The 12,627-nt window shown below is 48.0% G+C and overlaps 2 protein-coding genes and 1 non-coding gene across 3 annotated transcripts; 1 reads left to right on the forward strand and 2 right to left on the reverse strand.

Annotated features, from left to right (window-relative positions):
* Nucleotides 1-289: 289 nt before the first annotated feature.
* Nucleotides 290-2,642, reverse strand: FOBCDRAFT_230182 (uncharacterized protein; the record flags this gene model as incomplete). Its single annotated transcript, XM_031187836.3, has 6 exons — nucleotides 290-1,350; nucleotides 1,403-1,740; nucleotides 1,788-1,900; nucleotides 1,948-2,101; nucleotides 2,156-2,362; nucleotides 2,485-2,642. Coding segments are annotated over 6 exons (1,961 nt in total), but the record flags the coding sequence as incomplete, so codon positions are not given.
* Nucleotides 2,643-5,077: 2,435 nt separating this feature from the next.
* Nucleotides 5,078-5,159, forward strand: FOBCDRAFT_t168. The gene has a single exon. It is a non-coding gene; the product is annotated as a tRNA-Gly (tRNA).
* A 2,875-nt stretch (nucleotides 5,160-8,034) lies between these two features.
* FOBCDRAFT_166875 (amino acid permease/ SLC12A domain-containing protein) lies at nucleotides 8,035-10,352 on the reverse strand. The gene is made up of 4 exons (XM_031187833.3): nucleotides 9,777-10,352; nucleotides 9,664-9,721; nucleotides 8,485-9,605; nucleotides 8,035-8,431 (listed from the first exon to the last, which is right to left on the reverse strand). Exons 1-4 carry the CDS (start codon nucleotides 10,062-10,064, stop codon nucleotides 8,171-8,173), a joined length of 1,728 nt encoding a protein of 575 aa, XP_031035098.2. The 5' UTR covers nucleotides 10,065-10,352; the 3' UTR covers nucleotides 8,035-8,170.
* Between the last annotated feature and the right edge of the window lie 2,275 nt (nucleotides 10,353-12,627).

The raw sequence follows: 12,627 nt of genomic DNA on the forward strand, positions 1-12,627 counted from the left end.
GGATCAGGGTTCTATGAGATTGTGCGTCGCCTGTTCGTAATGAAGTGTTGATAGGGAAGATGCTTGGAGAGATGGGTCATGAGAGAGGGGAGATTGAGGCTATGAGGTTCTTGAAGAGTCATGAGAGTTGGCATGACTCGGTTGAGTACTGAGACTTGAGTTGAAGTTGACAGTGAGTATTCAGACTCAGGATGGAGTTATGATTTGCTTATCTCTGAGATGTTGTCTAGCAGCAAAGCGTTCACGCAAGGACAATAGGAATAGGGTAGTTGGACACATCACAGCCGGGAAAGTAATGCATGTACTTCTCACAGTTCAGTCTGGACCGCGTCATGATGACATTAGACTACCTATACAATCTACCGCTCAACCATGACTCGCACATCACCAACAGCTGCTCTCGCCATCTTCTTGAGCAACGTCCTCTCATCCGCCTCCCGGTACCTCTCCCATGAATCCAGTCCCTCCTTCGCCTGAATACTCAACGTCTCGTAGCCCTGGCGAATAACCTCTGTGACCTCCTGCGTCGTCAAAAGACTAGGTTTACGACGATTCGCACCACCTTCTGAAAGCATCTGGTTGTAATGCGCACTAACGTTGATAAGTGTATCAATGGAGTTGCTGTTACGGTTACCCAGGCGGTAGTTCTCTTTGAACTTGGTGAGAACTTCACCGGACTCGACGACTTTGTAGAACAGATCATCGTAGTCTGCTGGCGAAGGGAGGAAGGCTTCACCAGCGGAGAGGGATAGGGCGATGAGGTTAACAACGTGGTCGAGAAGGGTGTCGATGTGTGGTAGATCCTTCAGATCAGCTGTGTATGTAGCCAGGAAGCGAACGATGGAGAGCAAAGACCGGAAGAACTCAGGCCAATGATACTCAAGCCGGGTGCGCGTACGAGAGAGATATGAGATGATACGAAGCATGATTCCAAAGCTAAGTGTGTAAAGACTGACATCGAGACGACGACGAAGATTATGATTCACACCGTCAATCATAGTGTCAAGAAGTGAAATGGCGAGGACTCGCTCGCCTTTGACGAGAGGGAGGTAGGGCTGGCGCTGTCGACACAGACGCACTGCGACACGGGATTCATCACTGCAGATACGCTTGCAGATTATGGGATCTTCGATCAGGAGACGGAAGACCATTAGGTTAAGATGGGCGTAGTATGTGGCGCGGGGTGAGAGGTAGGCGTGTTGGAGGAGATAGGAGGTGAGGGAGACGTAACTGGCGATGGGTTGCTCAGCGCCTGGTTCAGCTGCTTGTGTTACTAGGTTGAAGCAGAAGAGCTTGTTGGCGTGGGTGAAGTCGTATGTCGCTAGAAGAACAGCAGCTTCCTCCTCAGGTCTAACAGGATGTCAGTCTGTGTTGTGGCAGCACAAAGGGTTGTTTAACTCACAGCTTGGTGAAGAGAGCTTTAGCAGTCTCAACATCATACACAGGCTTCTTCACAGGTTTCGGCCCAGGAGCGATTGCGCCGAGTCCAATCATGTTTAGAGTAGCGCTGAAGGTCCAGCCTTCAGGAAGATCGTCCTGGATGGTGATGTATCGAGACCGAACTGTCTGACACGCTTGTCCCACTGCGCCTACGATCTTTTGAATCACGGCTTCGTTGACAAAGTCGTTTAATCTTTGCTGGTAAGGATTCTGGAACTCGAATTTGTTGTAGTTTGCTAGAAGGCCTAGTAATATGAAGGGTTGTAAGACTTGATCTGATGTTTCTGCGTCTTGGATGAACTGGCATTGTCAGCTGAGAACGGATCGATTTGTAGAGTTCTGTGTACCTTCATGACTGCAGGAAAGAGGTCTCTTTGGATCAGGTACGTCAACAGTGTTGTTTGGTACGCTCCAGCTGTTACCGCCAACAGCACTTCAACTGCCTTGTATCGAACTTCCACTGCTCCGAGTCAGTTGTGCCACCTCTGGGTAGATACTGAGCCTTACACTCTTTGCTATTCCTTATTATAGCCTCTACAGCGCTGACGAAGTCGGTAAACACGGCATCGATCTGATCGAGTCCTGCGAGAAGGACCATGATATCGGAACTCGGGTGTGGGTATCGTTTGGAGAGGAGGCATGATAGAAAGACACTGAGCGTCTATCAGGTGTTAGGGCCAATTCGCGTACTGCATTGCGATTGTATACGACTCACGTCCAGCGAGTGCAACTGCGCAAGGCTATGCGAGCCCTTCAGCGCAGCTATACCCCTCGCAAAGAGCTCCTGTGTCCGCACATCGAGCGACAAGACATGGCTGGGGCTCAACTCGTTAAGGATACGTCTCAGGGCGGCGCGATCGGGTCTGAGGAGGAAAAACTCTGTCCAGAAGCCATCCGTCTTCTCTTCATCGTCGTAGTCATCCTAATTCGAGCAAGGGCGATCAGTCGAGGCGGGCGCATGAGGTTCGGCGGTTGCGGATATCTACCTAGCAGTTGGGTTTAGTTCATGATGGGGTAAGAGTCTAGTAGTAGAGAGGAAGTTACCTTGAAGAGAGAATCGTAGAGTTGGATGATCTTCGGGGTAAAGACCTCGGGCTGAGGCTGGCGAGTAAGAGGTGACGCTTCCATAGGAGGGGAGCTGAAGGTTGAGAGGTACGATAATGTTGAAGGAGGACGAGTTGCGATAGAGAAATGGGCCATGGCTGTTCTTATCACGTGCACCCCTACTGTATGTATCTTGACTGGTGTTTGTGTTTATTGACACCCAAAACTTGACGACAATAACTATTCAGCGCTCGAATTGGAATAGAAGAGAAAATTGCTCCTTGTTTGAGTTGTATCGTTTTGTCCTCCTTTTAACGCCGTTGGCTTGGCCGTTGTGTGTGTGTGCCGACAAAGGTCTCAGATTCACTCTGTAGGACAGGTGTTCTTAACGTGGCTTGCGTAATCGCCATTTACGAGAAACATTTACTGCGAATCTCGTATTACGATAATCATTGATACGAAATCGACGTTACATTAAGACAACTCTCTAGTCTTTCTTAGACGTTGCGTGTGTAATGGAATGTTTGCTCTGGTGGCTTCTTGTTTGGCTGATATGGAAGTACTTGTAACTATAATCTGGCCTAAACCTGAGGTTTCCGAACTCTAAACTATTATCATGTTCATTCGTTTTCTCGTAAGATCTGTAAGGTATAATGGTTTAAATAGACTTGTTATTCTTTGCTACAAGAGAGTTTCAGAGTTTCCCTATGTCTGTCATACTCTCGCTCGCATACTCAGACACAACACTTACACCATGGTGGTTCAAGTACTCAACCGCTTCTTTTACCTGTGGCTACGCTATAAGAACAATGTAACTGGCAGTGAATCTTTTTGATCCTGTGAGTACCTTAGCTTGTAAACACTACCATGGTCGATGTCATGTACGTTTTATGGCTTGAAAGGGCCTGTGTGCATGTATACATGTATACCAAACCATCGGGTTAGTGAAAGAGTTGGCGTTAATCGGCCCGTAACCCGTTAAAATCCGAGTCAAGTGTATTCAACGATTATGCGGTTGTCAATGGTATTGTTTCTTTATCCTGAGGCCAGGCGCTTCCCACGCCCATGTCACTTGACGGTTCTCCCACGATACCAGCCACTTCGCTCAAATAGAAAGTTTTCAGTTGAAACAGAAGCATTGTAGATGATCACTCTTCACATCTAGCTGGACTAACTTCATGGTTTCATCAAGTTCTCCTTGTAGTGAACAATACCTACGGAGCCGTGATGACTAGCAGTGAGTCCTTGGAGTCCAGGTGGTGAAGTTGACATAACAGTCGCATGCAGCGTCATCCGCATGAGTTCAGTAATTGTGATAAAACCTTCTACATTAGCTGCAAAATTCCACCAGATGAGAAAAATGCTGGCCATTTCCATGAGAGGGATAGGTCAAGAAGCCGACTGTTGTACGACATGGCCACGATCGTGAATACTTGCGCAAGACGAGAAAGCCGCAAATGTTGACAGGTAAAAATTCCTGCATATTATAAGTTTAACAACCCGAATATATAAGAACGATGAGTTCCGATCTGGAGTAACTGATCTTGGTCAACTCTCTTAGTCAGGGCATAAGAGAGGCTCTTATTCCAGCTGTTCGGAAGATACAGGAGAACTACCTAGAATATATATGACATTTAATCTTTGTAGGTTACATAAATTTAGATGGTTTGTAGTATTCAGGGTGAAAGGTGCTAAGAGACCTTGTGACACAACCGTATAAGTGCATCCATCTCTGAAACCGCTCTATACTGATATAAACGTGACCAGAGAACATTCGTACCGTCATATACCACTGACTATTGATAGGCTGCCTTGATAACCCAATCATGTCTCGAGTAAAGGGAAAGTAACCTGTGCTATACCATTGAGGTCGTCATATCAGCAAGTGGGGACCTCAGTTACCTTCCGATCAAGTATCAGGACAAAGCATGCACGGAATGGGCGTCAGTCAGATAATACAGGGCACGATAGATTACATTAACGACGTGATCGAGGATATCAATTCCAGGGGATACGTCTTCACTACAGAGATTCCGCTTCTCATCGGTGTATCCCCCAGGTATCGCTCAGAGGGATTACGTAGTAGTGCGCACCCAGCAAACACTACTAAACTGTCAGACGGGACTGTGCATTGTCGGGAGATACTGAAGTACTTCACTGTTATACCCAGAGTTCAGTCAGTCGCGAAAATAATTATCGATTCGTGTTTCCGCACCCCCATTGGAACTCCGATGACAGGTCTCAAGATCTTTTGACAACTCCAGCTACTCGTAAATACGGCCTCTCGGTAAGACGAAACTCTGGCGCAAGGTTTACGAGAGGTACATGACTCTGCATTTTTGTTCCTGAAGCGCTGGTTATCATCTCATGGGAACACAAAGCCAAACACTCGTGCCTCACGGGTAACCAACCATTCACGAAAGCATCCGTAGGGCTTTGCCTGGCAGACATACTTGAATTTATTGTTAACTGCAGATGCATGAGCATAGCATTCGACTCGTCAAACCTGAAGTTCGACTGCAAGAAAGAGGGCCTCCAGACATCTCTACCTACATAGCGGCCGATTGTGTCATTCATCTCCATCAAATAACCAGCGTAATTGGTTTAGTGGTAAAATTCTCCGTTGCCATTCGAGCAGCGTCGGGGAGCCCTGGGTTCGATTCCCAGATTACGCATTACCATCAGCTTCAGGGCTAGGATATCCTTTTGCTGATTGTGTTTTTTTCTTTGCACTTGTTTTCTCTCACCAGGTGGTCGTGGTGTTGAGGTGCTGAAACTCAATTAGCCACGTCTGTATCACTGGAGTAGCTCCAATTGAAGTCCGAAGCACCATCAAGTGGTCGTTGATATACATACGAGCAATGATCTTTGGCAGTCGTTTTCAGCTTGTCTTGACCATTTTGTATGTGGCGTCGTTAACTTAGACGTTGAACTTTCACACGTGACAATTGACGTCCTGCCTCTGGGACGGTATGCCTTTTCCCAAGCACACTCCTTCCAAGAGTCTATCTCGGGTAAACTTAAAAGATAAGCATAACTGTTCCTCGATAGAACGGAAGGCAAGAGCTTCGTTTGAACTCAGTAGGAGCTGGCCCTCGAGAAAGGTAGTGAACAGCTTGTGTCTTGTTGCTTGTGGCTTGAACACTCTATATAGTATGGAGAACTGCGTGTATCTCGCAATATAATCATTAGTTGATCGGCAAAACGTTTGGCATCAAGGAACGTACTGGGAAGGGCAGTTTATATCAATAGTAGCCACTATCGTCTTCGTTTCCTCGATTATTGTGCCTCTCACTGCGCTCGCGCTCGCGCTGCAGTCGGTGCATTCATGCGGGAAAGACGAGATCAAAGAGCTTGACCATTGGGGTATCTGTTTTACGGAAGCTATTGTGTTGCTGTATAGCTGTTGAAGTATGGAAGAAAGGAGCGAGGATGAGTAGCCCTCGGGACAGTGACTCATAGTGATCATGTATCTAGTGATAACCATGGCAGGGAACACTCCCCGCCATGCATCTTACGTAGTGGATGACTGAGTGATAGTTAGCATGGCTTAGTGCATGTAGTTGTGGTCTTGTGCTTTAATTCTCTGTTGAGCCACGTCCTGCTGGCTGATGTGGCTACTTGACTCATCACAAAACTCGCGATGTCCTCATCCACGTTTTCATTACATCACAGCCCCATCCTCCAGCCCTACGGAACCACTTTCCCCAGAATCTCTCACCTAGAATCTCAGCTCCATAAGATCACGATCACCGAGATGGCCCACGAGTTTATTTCACAAAGTTCCTGTTGCGTAAAAGACTCCATTCACAAGGGATGCTCGGCATAGCGGCTTGCAGCGGCTGAAGCAGAACCCCATGGGGATGTACCTTGTCTGTCACAGACAATTGAGTAATAGTTGAGATCTTTGCATTCTATCTCGTAATTCAAGATGTGAAGTCTGGGGAAGTGGAGGACGGTGGTTTAACGTTAATATAGTGTTCTTGGCGGCCAAAATACACAAGTTGTTGATACAAAGTGAAGTTATGGTGATTCTCAACAGACGGCTAAGCAAAGAAAGCTTCTGGAAAGACGGGAGAACACCAACCATTTGGAGTTATGAATTGGAGAATGCCAAAAAGAGCCTGGACTACAGGGGTAATGTCTTCTGTACAAGTTCTACCTCACCACATGTGAATTCAACACTCTTTCACCTTTCTCACAACCAACAACCCTCGGGACTTGACCGTTCCATAAACACGCCCCATTTGATCCAAGACGCTAATTCACAACAACTCACAGTCTTCCGGCCCTGAAACCAGGGTTTGAGGCGGTGCCTGGGGAAGCCAACAACAATTACCCAACTGGAAGGTGTACACACATTCCTCTCTTCCAAGGATACCAATTCAATGCCTGCAAGACCCCTCAGCCCACCCCATTCTCCGCACGTCCCCAAAAATGATAACAACCCCGCATCACCTCCAATTTCCATCATGTAAAAAATACGTACAAAGAACTACACTTGAGCTTAACCTTGAATTCTTGGTCAAACGCTTATTATCTAGCTTATCCTGTGGGACCTGGCCCTTGGACTGTTCTGGGGTGCATGCTCCGGGGAGTAAGTACTGTACTTCAGTGACTTTGTCTGAGGGAATTACCTTGGGTACTCAGTAGCTGTCGTGTCGTGGCGCGATTTGGAGAACCAAGGACGCCGAGATGTGGGAGCATGGTTATGCCTCCTATTCTCCGTATTGTATTACGTACTCTCAACGACTACGAGTCTTGGTGAACAGTGGTGAAGTCGAGACTTGGTTGTTGAGTTCTGTGGATTCTATTACCTATTACCCCAGAATATCCGCCGTTACCGATCTTGCTTCCTCTTCTCAATCTGTGTTTGACTTTGTACGTAACAAGATCCGCCTCAACCTGGAGTTTGTAATGCCAACCCCGTATTCTTCCATTGGTTCTTGTCATTGAGGAAAGGGGTGAAGAGAGAACTCAATAATGTCCATCAGGTGCTCTGCCTTAAGTTGGGGCCGAGTTGTCGTCTCTCTCTCACAGTCTCTTGAGACCGAGCCCGTGCACAAACCTCAGTATCGCAATCTCAGATATCTGCTTCAACCAAATCCTTAAGGCACTTGAAATAAAGGTACTAAATGTTTGACAACTCTGTGCTTTCTGTTCACACGTGACCATCTCAAGCGAAGATGCAATCTCCAAATCTCCACCATCTACCCATATTGACACATAGGGCGCGCTTCCAGGGCGTCATCTCCACACAATGTCAAGATCGAAGTGATTATAGGGCGCGATTGACTACATCTGTCGAAAAAATTTCACTCTTTGAAGTTTATAAAAGGCCATCGTAGAATATTTCGAACCAAACTGGCCTTTGTCACAGCCATGATGAATGTATTGTTGCTTTCTCACCAACAATTCTGGCTTCTTGGCACAACATCCTGGCTAAGGCCAAGGACAGGGACGCTCTTGAGTAAATTTACAGCACGATGTACCCATTGGACTCATTCACACGCCACCAAGTAACAGTTATACAGCACAAAAGATGTTCGGTTTGGCACAATATCATGCTATTATGGTATCTAACGATAAAAGGTATACAGGAGATTGGTTCTATGATATACGCTTCAAGTCAAGGCGTCTCTAATGTGCAAATGATAGAAACAAACTTCAGAACAAGACCACAGCTTTACATGATCTTGTTGAGGAAGCGTCGCCAAGCGGGCCAAGTGGCAACCTTGGCACGGTAGGCGTTGATCTCGTCCCAGTTGTGCTCACGTCGACCAGTGTCAACATCGATCTTGTCGATTGAGAGCCAACCCTCGCGCTTCCACAAGTAACCAATAGCCCAGAAGACAAGGACAACAGGCAAAGCGAGGTATGAGATGAAGAATCCCTCGACAGTTCCCATACCAGATTCACCAGGAGGAGCAGTAATAGCAACATAGAACTATTGTCTTTGTTAGCATCATGGTTGTTTGAACGCGAAATACGATGACTTACCTGAGCAATAAGGACGAGGCAGATGAGGCCGAGACTGATCCAGGAGCCGACGACACCAAAGGCGGCCCTGAAAGGAATCTCATCCAGAGTGTGGCCTTGTCGGGCCCAAGCCTTGCGGAAGCGAATGTGGGCAAGGCAGATAGAACCCCAAGTGAAAAGAGTCGAGAGACCAGAAAGAGCCAGGAGCCAGTCAAAGATCTCTCCACCCTTGGGATCAAGGTTGACGAAAGCGATGAAACCCATGAGAATGTGGACAGCGACGGAAACAAGGGGGCGGCCACCACGATCGATGTAGGCGAACATCTTGGGAGCATATCCGTTCTGAGCCATGGCAGTCAGGGTACGGGAGCCACCGTAAACGCAAGACACACCAAGAGAAAGAACGGAGACAAGGATAATGACGTTCATGAAGTGGGCGAGACCAGTAAGACCGGAGTACTCGCCGACAAGCACGAAAGGCGAGGCCTTGGCGTTGGAGTAACCGGAAATGTTGAGTCGGTCATCAGTGGACTTGATAAGAAGGCCGATGAAGAAGAGACCAAGAACGAAGAAGAGGGTGATACGCCAGAAAACCTGCTTGATAGCACCAGGGAGAGCCTTGGTGGGGTTCTCAGACTCAGCAGCGGCGAGACCAACAAGCTCAGTACCGGCAAAAGAGAAAGCAGCAGTGACGAAGACAGAGCAGAATCCCTTGAAACCGTTCTTGAAGGCACCGGGGTCCTCTCTCCAGTAGCGTGTGCCCCAGTACTCGTTGTATCGACCGTTGGAAGGACCGCCACCACAGACGAGGACAAGAGAGATGAACATAAAAGCAACAGTAGCTCCGAGCTTGAGGCAAGATGACCAAAACTCTTCCTCGGCGTATCCAATACCACCAAAGATATTGATGAGGATGATGGCAACCAAGAAGATTGCAATGAAGATTCCAGGCGAGAGCTCATCATTCCAATATTCAATACAGACAGCACAGATTGTCAGTTCGAGTGGTAAAACGGTAGCCCATTGTGCGACATAGTTCCAACCCATGGCAAAACCCCAAGAAGGATCGATAAAGCGAGACGAGTAGATATAGAAACCACCGGACACAGGATACATGACGGCAAGTTCACCGAGAGCGAAGACTATTAGACAGATGTTAGTTTTTTGTTGGGAGTGTGGAGCGCAGTAAGTTTAACATACCAACGTTGAAGATCATAGCACCGATAATGATGAAGTCAATGAGAACAGATCCAGGACCCTTGAGCCAGCACGTTAGTATCAGACACGGACAGCATAGACGGGTAGCGACTTACGCCAGTGTAGAGGGCCTTTCCTGAACCGACGAAGAAACCGGCACCAATAGAACCACCAATGGCGATCATCTGAAGATGGCGAGGCTTCATACGACGATCAAGCTCATTGTCACCAGTGTACTTGCGGCGCTGGAAGGACTCGAGAGTGAGACCATTTCGAGTCCAGTAGCTCTCCTCCTGGAAAGCGAAGCCGCCACCAGTCTGGACATCGCCAGGGTGCTCAGTGACGGTGGTGCCCTTCTCTTGGGACACATTTGTCGGGTTGTCGCTGGAACTCTTTGATTCCATCTTGACGTTTCCCCTGTGGGTAACTCTTGTAGAGTCAGGGATTAAGGAATGATAAGAAAGGTCAAGTGACCTTGGTCTTTTGGAAGAAGAAGAAACGGTGATGGACGGAATCAACGGTCATCGACGAGGGAAACGAGTCTTCTTAAATATAAGTTGGAGGAGGGAGAAGACGACCCGGGGTCTCATTAGAGTCGGTGCGCTAGAGGCGAAGACGGCAGCCATAGTGGAAAGGATGGATTCGTTCGACTCGTGGTTCTAGTGAGGCCCCAGGTTTGACTAGGCTGCTGGGCAGGCCCCTAGTTTCCTGTATGTCGCCGATCACCAACAAGTTGGAAGCTCTCAAGCGTAGAACTGCAGTGGAGAGGGTCCGAAGTGCCAAGAGCCGCGATACGGAGGAACATGGATGATTGAGGTAGGTCGAAAGATTCAGATGGCGGAGCGGAGTCCATCACCGACATACGACCAGGACAAGGCGAAGGGAAGGAAGGGGCAACAAGCTTCCGATTCGATAGATTCAATATCGATGTCGCGGTTATGCACACCCCTTGTTTCGTGGGAAAGAACGACGCATGCAATGAGAATGAGATTTGGGAAGAGGCAACAGTAACAGCAAAAGGGCTGGGGAAGTCGCAGCCACGATCCATGCTTCCCGTGCCGCCTCATCAAAGCGCATGGATTACTCTCTCTCTCTTACACCCCATAGGCTCACTTCTACCTTCCAATTTCACCCGCCATGGCTTAATATCGCTCCTCGTAAGAAGGACTCGACCGTTTCTGAGACATTTCGTAGGCAATGACCAGGGGAAACAAGAGAGAGCTCAAGCCATGCAAGACGATCAACCTAATTCAAGGTAAAGTGGAGATTTGGAGAGGAACGATATCCTTGAAAGACGCTAAACCTTACTCCACTTCCGAGGGAAGGTACCGGTACATTGAAGAGGTACCTCCCGCTCCTGCCTGCCATACTTTGCCCCATCGTCACTTCTGACATTGGTGAAAGGCAAATAATGCCCCTCTTTGGTTTCTTGGTTCTTCTCAGGTTCATTGAGAAAAGCCGAGACCTAGCCATTGCTATCTTTGTAATCTTTTACTGAATGATACTCTTACCATACGAAAACTCTCATACAATCATCAACACATGATGAGACTCGGACCATGTTTTTTGACTCTTCTGGCATCCAATATTAAACCTCAGCTGCCAAGCTTTCACTATCTCTCAGTCAGCAATAGACACATGCAATCGTGTGTGCACAGAGCGAACTTTTGTTCCTCCTCTCAGAGATGCGTAGAGGTTTGGGGTCCGTAGGTAACCAACACCATGTGGCAGACATTGCGGAGACACAAGAAGAGCAATTACAGTGGAATCCTCCAATCAACATTCCCATATAGGTATTCGGGCCAGATATCAACCTGACGCCGTTTCGGGAGTCTCTTGTTACCGAAACACTGGCTCAGTATGATTCCAAGCAGCTTGGCATCGGTCTCGATGATACCCAAATTACCCATCTCGTACTGCCCCCACCTGCTCTCTTAGGTGATACTGTCACCTCATGTCAGTCTTTCGGTAACTCGTGTTCGATATGAGACTGCCTGAATTGATCCCTTGGGGCCACTCGTGCTGTTCCTCGGTTTCACGACTCTTCACTCGTGCGATTCGCAGGTGATTTTAGAGTATGACAGGGCTAATTGGCGCCTCCTACCACATCTTGCAGAACGTGTCAGGGGGGGGGAGCATGCCGAGAAAATAGCTTTCTTCTAGAAGGGTGGCGCAGTGACGAAGTGTGCATTACCTTGCTGTTTGGCTTCCCAATTGGCGCTAATGAAACCAAAAAGGACCTGCAGTCATCAGCACACGTCGATCGAACGAGTGAAAGGTTGATGAAGGGAAAGGTCAAAATGCTGAGTTGGTCGAAGTTTACAGACCCCGGGCATTTCCCACCGTGGTGCGACATCAGCTATCTTTGAGGAAGGGACTGCGATAACACCAACTCAACAGCAAAATCGCGGTTGCAAAACGGTCCCCAGCCTATGTTTCCCACTATTGATAGCGGTGCGCGGTTGTTTTTGCCGCCGCGGCAGCGGGCTTCCCAGAAAGCGTTCAGCTTCAAAGATGTACCTACAGTACATTACGTTTTATACTCCAGATTCTGAGATCTTGCTTTGAATCCCATCTACGGGGTAATACGTAACAGTTTGCTCTCAACTGCCTTACCCCGTGGGCAAATCGCCATGAATCTGGGGAGAGCTCCATCGTCCTCAGACAGAACCACCAGCAACTGTCCTTTGAGGAAGTCGCTCAAAGTTTTGTACGTAATACAATTCTTCTGACGAGATTTTTGTGGCCATTGCTGTTGAGGCCCCGTTGTTTTGACTTGAAGCATGGAGCACGGGGCATGACAAGGCCGGACATGACCGGCTGGGCACCCTTACAGTCCCCGCAAGACCAGTTCCAGCGTTATCAAATGTTGACCCTGACCTTGCAAGTTATTGTGTCCATTACATGAAGACACGCGACTCAGCTTGAGGTGACAATAAGAGAACAGTCACCATATCAAACGGTAAT

Source organism: Fusarium oxysporum, chromosome VIII (genome assembly GCF_013085055.1).
Source record: "Fusarium oxysporum Fo47 chromosome VIII, complete sequence".
NCBI classification, from domain to species: Eukaryota; Fungi; Ascomycota; class Sordariomycetes; order Hypocreales; family Nectriaceae; genus Fusarium; species Fusarium oxysporum.